The following is a 16104-nucleotide window of genomic DNA, read 5'->3' as shown; positions in this document are numbered from 1 at the left end:
ATATTTTAGCATTGTTTTTCAGTTTCTCATTTTTTCCATGTCAAAGGTTCTGCACACAGCATTTTAGTTTATACAGTACACGTACTCCCTGAAGGTCAACTGAAGGCGGTATAAAAAAAAAAAAAAAAACGGCTAGAGATTATCTCCATGTGGTTAAACAGAGCCTGTAGATCAGGAGACTGATATTTAGGGAAAGTTTTCACCGTTGCCACGGTCGGTCGGGGTTGCCAGACACCCAAGCTGAGCGAAGACCTGCAGGGTAACAGCAGGAGCAGCCCGGCCTGAGAACCAGGGGCTGGAGGAAGACCCAGAGCACGACACTAAAGTTCTGATTTATTGCGTTCTGTATCACCACGGGCAGGGGAGGGCCTGAGAACTCGTTCTAAAGCTTTATTACCTGAGATTTGCATTCCGAACAACCAGGATGGGTGACTAACACACCTCACAAGATTTGGGTTTGGCTCTGATGAAAGACCATGTACCGACCTGGAAAGGGGCTACCCGAGATTAGAGAGGATCAGCTAAGCACCGAGGTCCGGGGACAGCTATGGTAGACTATCCCGGAACTCAAGCCCCTGGACAGCTCTTTCCCAGGGAGCTGCTCATGTCAGCCTTAGAGCTCTGTACGGCTCACTTCTCATCGTCCCGGCCGTAGTTAATGGTTTGTAGGGCCTGAGCTATGAGCACTGCCATCTCTCTGGTGCCAGCAGCCACCACTCTGCACGACATGAGGTCAAGGGGTCCACCTGTGGACAGAGAGGAGGGCGGGCGTCTGAGTTAGGGAAGCCTGTACGTCAGTCAGTCTTGCAGCCTTACACAGCAACTTCACATGTTTGTGCAGAGGAAAACAGTCCACAGGCAAAGGCGGGGTCCCTACCAGCAGCCAAGGAATAAAGCCGGCTGTGTGGGAGGCATGGTAACTCTCGATACCTACCCTGCCCTCGCGGGAACAGAGCCAGGGCTGCACTGAGCACTGAAGTTGACCCCCCCAATCTTAGAGTTAGGATGGTTCTGCAAAACGTAAAACTGGAAGAGACCAGGATGGGGGTGGGATATCCTGTATTTTGACACACAGCAGAGGGATGATGTACTTCCCTGACTCAGTGAGCCTGGGAGGGCCACGCCTGTGTTCCCAGATTTCCCATGCCCCTTCCTGGGTGCACGATAAAAATGCAGATTTGGGCCTCAAGGTGCTTTTTAGTGTGAGCTCATCCTGTACAGTTCACTGCCAAAGGCCAGCACCACTTCACTTTTGTACATCGCCAGGAGATTCAAGTCTCTCGAAAGAGAAATAGGACGGAGGTAGAAGCTAGACTGCAGGAGATCCACGTCCTACACCCAACAGTTAAAAGTGGGACACGGCATTTTCAGTAACAAACTCTAAAATCAAGAAGGAAAAACGAGTCTAACCATCTCTGTTAGAACTGAGGGGAGGACTGTTTCGGGTCTTAAGTGGATGAGCAGACGCGAATGGAGCTCAGGTATGCTCTATAAAGAAAGACCAGTGCCTGGGACTCGGAGGCACAAAGGCAGAAGAACAGGACAGTTCTTGCTGGGCACTGGGCTGTCCCGGCTCTGGGCTCTGAGCTGAGATCGTGGGGAAGTGTCTGCTCTGTCTAACCCACAGGATTGTTGCAGAAGCCACGGGAAAGTGTGGGTGGTGGTGAGTGTGGAATGTGGCTGTTTCTGTTACCAGCCAAGTGTCGGAAGGGCAGAACCAAGGCCCACCATGGATGGCCACTGCTTGCCACGCACCCTGGTGTGGTCTCCATCTGCAGAATTCAGAGGAAGTGGAGGAATCCAATGTGGTTCTGATCTTGGGTACATTATTCAGTGTCACCTGCTTTGGTGTCTGCCGCTGGGTACATCGAGGGGAGGGTAGCCCAAGGCTATAGAGCTCACCTGAGGTGTCAATCACAATGCCACCTGCTTCTCTGATGATGACTGTGGCAGCTGCCAGATCCCAGCAGTGGAGGCCGAACTGGTAATAGGCATCAGCAGCCCCCGAGGCCAAGTAGCAGAGCGCCAAGGTGGAGCTGCCAATCACTCGGACCCTGTGGGGTGGGTGGGTGGGAGGACAGATGCCGGTGAGTGAGGGGACACCTGGCAAGGCATGCTTGACCCTGACCCCTCACCCCTTGCTAGGCACATTCAGCTCTCAGGAATGAAGTCATGGGACTCTGCCAACAGCTCAGGCTGCAGAGAGCAGGCCTGGAGTGAATGGCCCGGGCAGATGACCTTTCCACAACGACATTAGCATGTTGCATGCACTAAGACCCGGTCACGAGGGGCTCCTGAGTGTGAACTGTGGCCAGGGCAGCCAGAGAGGCCTGAAGTTCTTACTCTACTGAACATTAGAAGGTTACACGCAGGGCCTTCAAGTGGCTGGTGGTTGCCACATAGATGAGGGGGAGGGGAGGGTGAAGTAATTTTGACCTAAGCATGTAGGAGAAATAAATAACCAAAGTTTATCTAGCAGGCCTGCTTAACCTGCGGCTAGTAGATCCCATTAGTCCTAGGCTAGTTATGAATGTGACCCAACCTGTGTATAAACGGGAATGCCAGACACAACCTCAAACGGTCAGACGCCGTGGTTTAAAGGAGAGTGGCCCCTGGAGGCACGTCTATTTCAGTACATGGTCCCCAGCTTGTGGGACTTTTGGAAAAGATTGGGAGGTGTGGCCTTGTTGGAGGGAGTCTGTCACCAGGGGCGAACTGTGACGTTTCAAAAGCCCACCCCATTCTCAGTTCTTTCTCTTGAGTTTCTCAGCTGTTGCTCCAGTGCCACATCTGCCTGCCGCCACGTTTCTCATGGCGGTCGTGGACTCTAATCCTCCGAAACTGTGAGCTCCAAATAAACCCTTCTGTAAGTTGCCTTGGTCATGGAGTCTGATTATAGCAATAGAAAGGTATCTAAGAAAGACACCCATGGTCCAGCACAAGGCCACTGAGACACTCTAAAGATCCATAAGGTTCACTGATGGAGGGACCCATGCTTCACTACTCAGCTTTCCAATACAGACTAGGACACAGGACCCATCTGTTTCCTGACACCTGACAGCCAGAGTGTTCGGTGGATGATGGTGCATGGCGTGCCTCAAGCCTGGTGCCAGCAGCCTCCTGTCCTACCTCTCCGTGCCTCCTCTTCACATGCCTTGGGAGTGTTTAGCCAAGAGCATATTTGGTTTTCAACCCACTGGCTACGGGACTGAGGACCTGTACCCATGAGCCTTGGCGTGCAGCAGCCGCTCCATGTTGCTCAGGAATACTTTCAGAGTATCGGGGTCACGTTTGGGCCCGATTTCTGTCAGAACCAAGGCCTTTGCGAGATCTGCAAGAAAGAAGTCCCCGTCAACGAGAAGCCCCGGTTCTAACGGAATCATCTGAGTTCCCTCAAGAGCGGCTGATTCTATGTGGTCTTTCTGCGGTGATGGGCAGAGGTGGTCTAACCTGCTCTAATTCAAGTTGTCACTACCCCGGGGAGCTGTGTTGGTTGGGATTGCCTGCTGAAGAACCCTTGCCAGTCTCCTCTCAGGGACGCTCCGTCACACAGAGGGACACAAAGACCTCCAGTGGTGTATAAAAATAGCTGTCATAACAGCAGTATGCCATGACTGAAGACGAGAAAACACCTCACCAGATAAATCTTGCTATGAGGGTTTAAAAACTTTTGTCTGTCTGCTCTGATCACAGAAATGGACATCTTCCGATGGAGAGGGTGAACGTGATCTGCTGTGATCTGGACGAAGAGGGGCCGACATCTGGAAACTCATGGCTACCTTTACCAGGGGCCATATAAGTGCTCGCGCCAATGACAGCTATGAGAAATATGAGGGGGTGACAAGCCTGGCTTGTGGGTCAGGAACATGGCTGAGGCTCACTGTAGCAGGGTCAGGAGCAGCTTGTCCTTGCTTTGCTACAGATGCTAAGCTGGTTCTACCTCAGAAGGTCACACCACGGGCAGGGTGGAGTCATAGTAGGTGTGCCCAGGTTAAAACCTTGGCTACCACATGACTACGGGGAACCAGCCTCTACGATGGTATTGTACTGCAGCCCTTATTCAGTATAACACCTCCGGCAGAATCTTCCATATTCCAGAGCCCCTTGCCCCTTTCTATACAAGCAAACTCATGTTTTACACTGCAATGAACTATGGTGAATCCCGTACACAACGATATGGAGGGCAAACAAAACAGGCAGAGTAACATGTCGACAGTCAGTGGGCACTTGAAGACCTGCCCATGGGACAGAAAAAGCATGAAAAACAGCAAGACTCAAAACTAGAGGGCGCAGAGCTTAGGAAACAAACCTGAAAATATTTCAGATAGTAAATAAAGAGAACATGAACTAGGGGCTGAGGGGAGGATGGCTCAGCGGTTATACTTCCTGCTCTTCCCGGGCTATGGTTGGTTTCCAGTACCCACAATGGATAGCTCATAACTCCAGCCTCTGGGGACTAGATGCCCTCTTCTGGACTCTGAGGGCATCTGCCTGTTACGGATTTAAGTAAAGGACACCAATTTCCAATTATAGATGTCCCAAAAGACAGAACACGAAGCAATGAGCTAGGGAAAAAAAATACTGTGGATTATAATTAAAAAATAATTTTTTGAAGTGAGAAAAGATAGGAAATGTTCAAAGAACTATGCCCCCAGAACTGGCTCGGTTCTGGAGTCTGGATACAAAAACAAACAAAAAACACTCCACAAAACAAGAAAACAAAACCCCAAATCCCTAAAACAAAACACTACAAGGTCCATGTGTGTCCAGAAGAAAAAGAAAATCCCTTACATGTGGAAGAAAACCAAAAAAAAAAAAAAAGAAAACCAACCCATCTCAGGTATGGCTGCCCTTTTGTAATCTCAGTTCTCAGAAGGTGAGGCAGGAAGATTGGGGTTTTAAGGCCAGAACGGGTTACACAGTGAGATCCAGTCGTAAAAAGAAAATCCATCTTTTGAACAGTTTACTGTTCACCAACTCTGCCAGCACATGGCAGGGACATTTTAGAGATTCTACACAAGAAGAGGTGACAAGTAGCAAGAACAATGATAATCTGTAGAGAACACAGGAATCGGGGCACGGTTCCCATGATTCTGCCCTGAGATGTCAACTAGGATTCTACTCTCATCACAAGTGCGACCCTCGACCTTCATTGCTTCCCCTGGGCAGCTCTATTAGGAGCACTTCCCCCATTAAATCAAGATACAATGTATCAATCCTCACTGCCCTGCACATCCAGAAAACAACAGTAACAATGGGAGGTGGTGGTGTCTCCAGCAAGGTAACCGGTGATGTCACCATCCCAGCTGGCGCTAATAGGCAGGAAGTTCCTATGTAAGTCACTGGCAGCAGATGTCCTTCCCAATTAGGAAGCTATGAACATCATCAAATGCATTAATCTTGAATTTGTGTGTGTGTGTGTGTGTGTGTGTGTGTGTGTGTGTGTGTGTATTTTTTTCTTTGGAAATAACCTTTACAGTAAGGAAACAGGTAGCCAAAGGATTTTGATAAACTAAGATTGTTAGGCCTTGAGTGTTTGGAAGTGAGAAAGAAAAAGTGAGCCTGCCACTTCTGTTACCAGTGCCACCAGACATAAACTCAAGTGGGGCTTACAACCTGAGAGAACTTGTGTCAGGGGAGGCAGTGCATGCCTGTGACCCGACACGGAAGAGGCAGAGAGAGAGGACGCTACCAGCTCAGGGTTGGCCTGGTCTATCAGTGAGAGCCCATTTCAAAAATTAAGAGAACTTTGGAAAACTTGTATGTTTTCCAACAGTTAAAGACTCGAGGTCTCCTGCTTCCACCCACCATGTGCTGGGATTATAAGCACACAGCACCACACCCCTGCCACCTATACAATCAGAGCACACTTTCTTTTCTTTTTTTTTTTTAAAGACAGGGTTTCTTTGCATAGCAGAACCCCGACTGTCCTGCCTTCACTTTGTAGACCAGACTGACCTTGAATTCACAGAAAGCGCCCTCTTCTGCCTCCCAAGTGCTGGGATTAGAGGCGTGCAACACTCCCAGCTGATTGTTTTTTGAGACATTGTCTCTCTAGTATACAGCTCTGGCAGTCCTGGGGTTCACCATGCAGATTGGGATGGCTTTGAACTCACAGAGATCACCTGCCTCTGTCTCCCAAGTACTGGATTATAGTCCTACAAGACCACGTCCCACCTTTGTAACTAATTATTTTCCACCAGATGCTGCCTGCTCTATGTACAGCCTCAGGCATCAGAGTGGGGACCTGAAGCCAGTGCGAGCACTCTGACATCTGTGACCAGAGGTGAGAACAGCTCACCACCCGGACTCCAAGTCACAACCGTGCTTTGGTGAGGTAAGGACATAGCGTGGCAGTGCGAGGAGGCAGAAGGGAGGCAGGTAACCAGTAGGGGCAGGAGCTTTAGAGACAGCAAGCAGCTTCTTTCTGCTCTGGGTGTTTCCTGGGGCCCAGCAGAGGGAAGTCAGGCCAAGTCTCGCCCTTCTGGGGTTAGGAGCAAGCACAGCAAAGGTGGGTGGAGCCATCAGAGCGAGCCGTCACCACCTGACTGAGCTGTGAAGGCAGTCAACCAGGAAGCGGGCGTGTGAATAGTTTAGTGTCCTATCAAATGAAAACTGGAGCAAAGTTCACCCAGGCATGTTTAATGGCTGGCTTCCTCCCTGCCTTTCCCAGCTAGGCTTGGATGGATGCCTTTTGCCAGCATGGCTGGAATTAACATCACTCCACAGCCAAACTAAACACTCTGGCAGAAGGAGAAATGGGGCAAGGTGCTTTTCCTGGCCCGCTCCGGGCTCAGAGCGCTGGTTTGCCAATCGTCCTGCTGGGGTATCTCACAGGGCTCCTGTGAGTTCTAGCCCCCCGATCTGGGTCCATGCGGGACTCTCACCAGCAACCTCTCCTCCCCACGGGCCTATGAGCACATCCACACTGTGCCTTCACACAGTAAGCTAGATGCTCACAGGCTGGCTCAGCATGCCAGTGTTAACCAGGAAGCTACCCAGGAGGGAGATGAGAGGAAGGAACTGTGAAAAGATAAACCAACAACAGGCACAGAGAAATGGCTGGTAAAGAAAGTAGACGGGCTGAGAGTCAAGTGCTGACATCTTGGGACTGAGGCCAGTGTCAGCCAACAGAAAGCAGGGACTGAGGCTGGGACACGTTATGATATGCGGCCTCTGACACGTAAAGAGCAGAGGCTGCAATTGCCGTCCGTGTCCTGCTCAGAGTTGCAGAAGGAACTAGGGGATGCTAGGGGAGCCACTCCACGGCCAGCTTCGCTCCCATCCTCACTGCCTTTCCAAACTCAATTACGTGGCCACTCAGGGGCTTTGAAAGTCTTCCTCTTCCACGGCTGGCTGCTCTTCTAGGATCCCTTTTCTTCCCTGACTCTGTTCACTACCATGTCTCCACCTTGGCCAACATACACAAAAAACCCTGGCTTTATCTGTTGCCTACCACACCTATCCTATACCCGATAAAAAAACAAACAAACCAAAAACAAACTACTAGTTTAATCATTGTGGGTTAAAGGGTGGAGGAGAGAGAACACCCTCGGTGTGCCATTCCATGGGCTACCTCCTGCAAGCAAACAATGTCCTTAGACCTCTACATTTAAGGAAAACAAAGGACAGACATAATCCTGGTGGCAGGCCCCGGGGCACGTTCAAACACTGTTCCTCTCCACCGTGCTTCCGCTTCCAACAGCAAGGTCAGAGACCAGATACATGCTGTGGTCATGGGTCCCCCACCAAGTTGTGCCTGGATGCTCTGCGGGCCCTTGGTCTAAGCCGCTCTCTTGGTCCCACCAGACCAAACTGTTCACCAGTAACTACCATTTTAAAGACAATAGATACAAGAGGCTCTGATAATGTATTCAAAGTATTGAGCACCTACACAGAATAAATGTTGTCGATTTCCACTAGGGACACTGTATTCCTAAAAAAGAGCTAGCACTCTCTGTAGAAGATGGCCACCAGGGCTGGAGAGATGGCTCAGCGGTTAAGAGCACCTGACTGCTCTTCCAGAGGTCATGAGTTCAATTCCCAGCAACCACATGGTGGCTCATAGCCATCTGTAAAGAGATCCGATGCCCTCTTCTGGTGTGTGTGAAGACAGCTACAGTGTACTTATATATAATAAATGAATAAATCTTTAAAAAATAAAATAAAATAAAATTAAAAAAAAAAAGAAGAAGAAGATGGCCACCACTATGTGTAATAGTCCCTGGGCATCTAGCTCTATCTGAAACGACCCAAAAAGAGCTGGATGAAGCTCACCTGTCTCCCTGGAGACCTGGAGCCTCTGGCCATTGCAAAAGGCGCCCTGGCCCCTCCTGCCGGTGTACAGCCGCTCCTCTGTGCAGTGGTGAATCACTCCGAATTCCAGCTAGAGGGGGCAGGAAGAAAGTGGACAACGTCACTTCTTGACACAAAGGCAACAGTGATCTAAAGAGGGACACTCCTCTTAGAGCAGGAACTAGCACTGTGACAAGGGGACAGAATTGTCTTCCAAAGAGGAATGGAGACAGGCAGACTTCGAACTACTTCTGGTCATGAAAGCGAGCTGTTTCATAAACGAACATATCAAAACTATATTAATACTAATAAGAGTATTAAAATTATCGTAATGAACTCTCTCCCCTCTCCACCCATAATTGTGACTGAATAAAAAAAAAAAAAAAAACAACTCTTAGGTATCCTCCACGTTACTGGTAAGTAAAGAACCCACAGACATCCCCAGGGGCATGACCACTGGCTAGCAGGAGGAAGAGGTCAATATGGAAGCGATAAGCCTTGTGTCCAGCACTCCTGTCTCTCTCTGCCTGCTTCTCACAACCCTGGGGTGAATATGTGTCTGTGCTTGGTACCATATGCCCATCTTCAGGGTGGTCATCTTCAGTGCCTTAGCAGAGTCTTAGGCAGCCCTTAGAATCTTCGCCACTCAGCCTATAGAACAAGTTGTATTTCTGGAAGGGGCTTCCCGACAGTCCGTGGTTCTCTAGCAATACTTACCTGCCCTACACCTACCCCCACCCCTGGCCCCAACATGATATCCAGATCTAGGCGTCACCGTATTGTGTGGTCACCTGTGATGAGGCCCCATTATCAAGGGGAATGTCCAGTGAGCTGTGGGGAAGGGAGAGTTGATTCCTGGATTGGACCATGACTGATTAGAAGTATTCCTGTGCTCTGGAACTAGAAACGCAGGACAGAATAGGACGGCCCAGCCAGGACAAGGACCTGTCTGAGCTTTGTGGCCCCAGTTTTCTTTCCTGGCAGCCCTGACTCCTATTATAATAACCTGGTGGTTAGGAGAGCATTAATGTTAACAGATCTCTGTGATGATGCAAAGAAACCGATGGATCATCAATTCCTTACCCAACTGGCAATATTGAAAAGTTTTACCAATATACCAAAAGTATATACCCTGAGGTATAATGCAAACTTACTGTCCCCATGAGAGGAACATTCGTCGATATTGCTACACTGCTCTGAATGGGGGCAGTTGTAGGAGACATTGTACCCCAACTCTGCTCATATGACTACAAGAAATGAAGGCTCTTGTCTTCCTGCATAAGCCTTCGCCCTCTGTCTGCCTTTCTTTTAGGTCTCACGCCATGGCTTAGTCCAGAAAGTCCCTGGGAATCCTGATAGGGCCACATTCTCATACTAATAGCCAGGAGGAAAAGAAGAATTAATGAAATATTGAGATGTCATCCAAAAATAGGAGTTGTCTTTTGTCTGTGACTAGATCACACGCTCTAGGGGTCAGATGGAGACTCATCGGGCCATCTGCTCAGAACATTGCTTTCCACAGCAGCTATGACTGGACCACGGAAGAAGAAAAAAAAAAAAAAAAAGAGCCAGTCCACCCCAGGAGACATAAGACCCAAACCCACACCCCGACACACTAGTCACGGTTACGGTAAGTGTCAAAGAGCAACACAGAAACTGAAACCAGGCAAGGAGGGCCGCATTACCTCCTGGTGAACAGCAAATCCGATGCTAACTGCCACAGTGGGGAATCTGTGAGGGAAGGCAGAATGGGTTACATAGAACACTGGCTCTCAAAAGCTCTTGTGTGTAGCTGTGTGAAGGCTTCCCTCCCGCCCCACAAGGACCTTTCGGCACTCTGGCTAGGTTTGATTTTCAAAATGACTTTCCAGTTTCACTTACTGCTTCCAAAATAAACAGGCTCAGCTCGCCATGCTGTAAAATAGCGAACTTAAAGCAACCGTAGCGCTCTGGGAGCCGTGGTAAGACTGAGGCAACTTAACAGCGACCACATAATACTAATCAACATGACTATAATAACCACAGTCCTGGTTCTCAGCAACCTAAGCAGGTAGAGAATTCGCAAAAGACCAACCCCAAATTCAGAATGTATGTGGAGGGCCCAGTAGATGATATCACAGACCCTGGACTGCAGCCACCACACAGATGTGACCTTTCGACAATGCCAATAATATCCCCATCCCGTCTCCGGTTTGAGCTCCCAGAAGGCAACAGCAGGGTGAGCCAGCGGTAGAGGGATGGTTCTGATGCCACAGCTTGACCATGGTTTTAGTTTCGCCAGTTTGTTGCTGTGTTTCAAAATAGTCTCTCCTTTGTGAGACTTAAAAAACAGGAAGGGGCCAGGAAAGACCAAGTACTGTGAACTGGCTGGGGAAAATACCAACCCAGACCACGAGTGGGCAGAACCCTGTGCAGAAACCCTCAAAGGCCGGGCCGAGTCTCCCTGCGCGCGTCCTAAGGCAGGCATCTCTCAGCTTTTCCTCAGCCTCATTGGCTGTGGCCCAGCACCGCAGCCTTTCTAATGGCTCAGGTCTCAGGCCCAGCTGTGGCCTGGATATACTGGAACTGTCAGGTCAATATTAGAGCCTGTTTCTCAGAGGACATTCTTTCCAGCCCGGATTTCCCTGAGGGCTGCAGATCAGGAAGTACTGTAGATCCCAAGGACACCAGAGCCCTGGGACACCTTAGCACGAACCATCGTGGCCTTTAGCTGGAATGTGGTGTAGCCGCTGCATCCCCGTTATGACCACCTTGGGTGACAAACGGTTCAGAGGTGAAAGGCGCCTCACTTAGCGAAGCGTGAAGTGACGGCCTGGTGGCAGCAGATGGCACTGCTCCGAAGCATCAAAAGGGTCCCCTTGTTCATGCACGACTGGGTTCTCAAGGCAACGGGCACTACAGTGGTCATGCTTACCGTGTGCTACTCAGCAGATAAGCACAGCACGGAGGCCAGAGAGCTAGGCGCCCCACACCCAGCTCTGCTCACGTTACTTCCTCAACGTGCCCTATAGTAACTTTTGAGTATGAGTGGGGAAGTGCTCGCAGCATAGAAATATCTGCAGAGAACAGCAAGCTAACACCCCCCCCCCGCCCCCAGGGAAGCCATGATGCCTATTGTGTGGCTGGGTCTTTGGCTCCTTTTACGTGCCTTTCAGCAAGTATACATAGCTCTCATACCTGTCACCGTTAGGGACTGGTAGGCCTTCAGGCTTACTCCTGTAAGCCCTATCTGCAGCCACAAGGTTGGCTCCTGAGAGAATGACTTCTCAAATCTCACTGGCATGTCTTGGTTCTGTACCTGAGGCCCAGGATTCCTGCTCCAACTCTACCTGTTTTCTAGGGGCAACTTCTTAAAGGAGCCGCAACACAATGGAATTCAGTGTCTTACAGCTGTAAACAGTCTCCCAAATGAGCTTCATTCTTAGGCAATTATGTTTCCAGTTTTTAAAGTATAGTAAAATATTTAAGTATAGGGAAAATTGATCTCAAACTTGTGATCCTATCTTGGCCTTTGTGCTATAGGTCAGGAGTAACCAAAAACACTTAAAGAAATAAAGAATCCCCCAAAACATAGCTCAAGCTGGCCTTGAACTTCTGACTTTCTTATCTCCACCTCTCAAATGCTGGGATTACAGGTGCTCGCCACCATAAGTAGTCACCCCCTACAACACACACACATAACACACACACACACACACACACACACACACACAGTACACATACACACACGCACACATGTACACATACACACACACACACACGCACACACATGCACACACATACACACACACACATGCACACACATACACGAACACACACAAGGTCTTACTGTATGGACCTAGCTGACTTGGAACTCAGAAATCTACCTACCTCTGTTTCCCAAATACTAAAATTAAAAGCCACGTGCCAACATGCCTTGCCAAAAATTTTTCTAAGACAGATTTTCCTTACATATTCTTTAGAGTCATAAATAGAAAACCTTTTAAAAATATCAAGTTCTGATTTCCTCTTAACAAGACTAGAAATTTCAATATTTTACAATATTTTACATTACGTAAGTATTTTAGATGCTTATGCTATTGTAAAGAAAACCTAGGGGTCCCACAGAGCCCCGTAACTTCATGTTTCCCAGCTCCTGCTTACCTGTGCACAAAGTTGCAGGTGCCGTCGATGGGGTCGATGATCCAGGTCGGGCTGTGGGTGAGCACACACTTGGCCCCGGAGGCTGTGGCCTCTTCTGCAATGAACCTGCTGGGGCAGGGGGCTCAGCCTGAGTCAAGTCCAACACTCAGCAGACGAGCGTATGTAGCAGGCACAAGGCTCTGGGTTCCAGCCCCAGTACCAAAACACCCCCCACACCAGACTGACTCTCACAGCTGCAGTTTTGGAGGCACACAGGGGAAATGGAGCAGGCCAGGCAGAGATGCGGGAGTGCAGAGCACCTGAAAGAGCACAGAGGCAAGCAAAACTTGGTTCCCAGTTCAGCATGGAGCTACAGATGGAGGGGAGGCAGCAGAGGCCCAAGAGGTCTTGCTAGTGTGCAGAGCAGAACCTGGACCGTAGAAGGGAAACGGTCACCTACATCTCCCTTCCCCACTTGGACCCTTTACTCTTCCCTCCTTGGTCTCTGCTCCCCTTTGGGAGAAAATAAGAGCTGGACAAGGGAGCAGTAGAGTTAGCAGGATGCTTCATGCCCCCCTTGTCCTCAGTGTCAAAGCAGACCCTGTCCTCATAGTGTCACCTTGACATGCTCCTTCAGGGCCACTCTGGCTGTCTCCAGATCAGAGGTTCTTGATAAGGGGGCTCTGGGCTGGCCCCTCCTTTGTTATAAGGCCCTATGTAAATAAGGCTCCCTTAACTTTCCTCAGGAGTGTGATCTCTATCCTACTAGGAGACAAAACCTTAAGCTGAATATTTGCAGGTGTCTTAGTTAGGATTCTTGTTGCCGTGACCAAGGCTACTCTTGTGAAGAACAACATTTAATTGGAGCTGGCTTACAGTTTCAGTGGTTCAGTCCATTATCATCATGGTGGCAACCAGGCAGACATGGTACTGGAGGAGGAGCTGAGAGGTCTACACCTTGACCTGAAGGAGCCAGGAGGAGGCTTTCTCGTCAGCACTGGGTGGAGCTTGAGCACTAGGAGCCTGCAAAGAGCCCGCCTACACAGTGATAGGCTTTTTCCAGCAAGGCCGCACCTCCTAATAGTGCCACTTCCCATGGGCCAAGCGTATTCAAACCACCACAGAAGGGGATGTCATTAGTACAAATGGGGCCAACAAGCACCAGCTGCCCAGGCCAAAGGTAGGGAAGCTCCTTCTACTTCTTTTCTACCCACATGTAGGCTCAGAGAGAAGGGGCCCTCTTAGGTGACACTAAATGTGACAAATGCTTGGCCATAGGACAAAGACTTAAGAGTCATACCATTCCCAGAACTGTCTTCTGAAGGTACTTGATATTCCTAAAGTGTCCTAGAGTCACTTTTTAAAAAAATTTTTTTCAACGAAAACAAACCATACTCTATTTTTTTAAAGACTTATTTATTTTATATGTACTGGTGTTTTGCCTACATATATATCTATGTGAGGGTGTTGGGTCCCCTGGAACTAGAGTTACAGACAGTTGTGAGCTGCCATGTGGGTTCTGGGAATTGAACCTAGGTCTTCTGGAAGAGCAGCCAATGCTGTTGTTCTTAGCCAATGAATCATCTTTCTAGGCCCCTCAAAACACACTGAACTCTTAAAAACACAAGGAATGGGTGCCAAAGCACCCTTGAATGGAGGACCAGGCAGATAAAAATGGTGAAAAGACACACCTCAAGTCAAGAGGTAACAAGTTCCCCATGTGACTTCGACCATTGGCTGCTTCTGAGACTTTCTTCTCTTCTGGCACTTGAGTGTGGTGTTACGTCAGTCACGACTGTCTCTTCAGTCCATGAAGGAGCTGATTGATACCACGAGGTCCTCCCTTCCCAAGCTGCAGCTCTGCATCCACCAGCTGGCCCACAGGGTGAAGCCCAGCAGGAAGAGAATGGACACGAATGTCCAGCTTGGGTGGCAGGGAAGGGCTTTCCTATGTCAAGGATGCTGCTTTATGTCCTGACCGACTTAAGCGTCCAACAGACATGGATGGCTCTGTGCTGAACACACCACAGGGCACAGGCTACCATGACCTCGAGGGGGCAGAAGGGGGCAGAAGGCAGCAGGGCATACTGAGTGACTTTTCCCCAGCTTCAGACAACCTCGCCATCTTGTATGGATCACTCAGGAGGGTATTGATGACTATAAGTCACCAGAGTGGGTGAAAGAGACAAGGAGAAAACACAGAACCAAACAGACAGCTAGTTCTTTAACTTTTTTTTTTTTCTTTTTGGTTCTTTTTTTCCGGAGCTGGGGACCGAACCCAGGGCCTTGTGCTTCCTAGGTAAGCACTCTACCACTGAGCTAAATCCCCAGCCCCACTTTAAAGAAGATTAACAAAACTGACAAGCGCCTATCCAAGCAAAAGGAAGAAATGCAAATTAATAAGACTAGAGATGAAAAAAGAGTTGTTAGAACAGATTCCAGTAAAATCCAGGAGACCACAGAATATTCCAGATTTTCATCTAAAAGAAACTCACAAATTTTCTAATTATAGACCTGCCCAAATTAAACCCAGAAGATATAAACAGTTCACACAGGCAGACAATGAGATTGAAGCAGTTTTCCACAAGTCCAGGATTGGACGAATCCACTACTGAATACCACTAAACCTTTAAGGAAGACCTAATGACAGCACTTTTCAACTATTCTAACAGAGCAGAGAGAGACCGACCGCTACCAAATTCATTCTACCAAGTCAATATTATCTAAATAATTAAATACAGTAGTATCTAAATACCCACACTGGATAAAGACTTAAAAAACCAACACTACAAGATGCATACATTCACAACAAAGTATCGGCAAATGGTTCGAGAACACATTAAGAAGGTCCTACCTCCAATGCCAACCAACCAGAGCTTCCAGGGATTAAGCCACTACCCAAAGACTATACATGGACTGACCCCAGGCTCCAACCTCATAGGTAGCAATGAATAGCCTAGTAAGAGCACCAGTGGAAGGGGAAGCCCTTGGTCCTGCCAAGACCGAACCCCCAGTGAACGTGATTGCTGGGGGGAGGGCAGTAGTGAGGGGAGGATGGGGAGGGGAACACCCATCGAGAAGGGGAGGGGGAGGGGCTAGGGGGATGTTGGCCCGGAAACCGGGAAAGGAAATAACAATCGAAATGTAAATAAGAAATATCCAATTTAATAAAGATGAAAAAAAAAAAAAGGTCCTACCTCACCAACATGGTGGCTCCAGCCTAAGGATACAAAGTTGCTTCAATACTGCAAGTCATGGAATACTCCATATAACTACCCTTTAGGATGACACAAGTGTTATACATCACAGAGACAGACGGAAGGACGGAGACCATCTTGATAAGTGAAAAAGAGGCGTTTGGCAAAGTCCACATGACGTCATGATTAAAGTCCAGAAGAAACTAGGAATAGATGAACCACAACCTCAAAGGAATAAAAAGTATACCTGACAAACCTATAGGCAGGGGGGGATAAAAGTTAAAAAAAACAAACCCTATAGGCAGTTACATGCAATACTGAAACCTGAGCTTTTCCTCTAAAACTTGGAACAGGACAAGGACAGTGCCAACGTTCTCCATTCTTACCCAATGAAGCGTTCAGAGTCATATGCTGAACGATATAAAGGTTAAAAACAGGAAAGAAGTGAAAGTGTGGTTTGCGTGACTCATACGTGAATGCTTGGTCATCA

General features: G+C 48.7%; 1 protein-coding gene across 2 annotated transcripts in view; it reads right to left on the bottom strand.

Annotated features, from left to right (window-relative positions):
• Positions 1–316: 316 nt before the first annotated feature.
• Positions 317–16104, bottom strand: part of Impa2 (inositol monophosphatase 2) — a 31120-nt gene continuing 15332 nt past the window's right edge. Inside the window, exons 3-8 of one of the 2 annotated variants that reach the window (XM_039096608.2) lie at positions 12439–12543; positions 9981–10026; positions 8278–8386; positions 3223–3331; positions 1903–2054; positions 317–746 (exon numbers count right to left, since the gene is read on the bottom strand). In XM_039096608.2, coding sequence (XP_038952536.1) covers positions 631–746; positions 1903–2054; positions 3223–3331; positions 8278–8386; positions 9981–10026; positions 12439–12543 — 637 coding nt within the window. In that variant the 3' untranslated portion in view covers positions 317–630. The remainder of the gene's footprint in view (positions 747–1902; positions 2055–3222; positions 3332–8277; positions 8387–9980; positions 10027–12438; positions 12544–16104) is intronic. The other variant, NM_172224.1, reaches the window with a different exon arrangement.

This window comes from Rattus norvegicus, chromosome 18 (genome assembly GCF_036323735.1).
Source record: "Rattus norvegicus strain BN/NHsdMcwi chromosome 18, GRCr8, whole genome shotgun sequence".
Lineage (NCBI taxonomy): Eukaryota > Metazoa > Chordata > Mammalia > Rodentia > Muridae > Rattus > Rattus norvegicus.
Note: the sequence above shows the minus strand (reverse complement) of the source record. Positions and strands in the feature narration are given on the sequence as shown.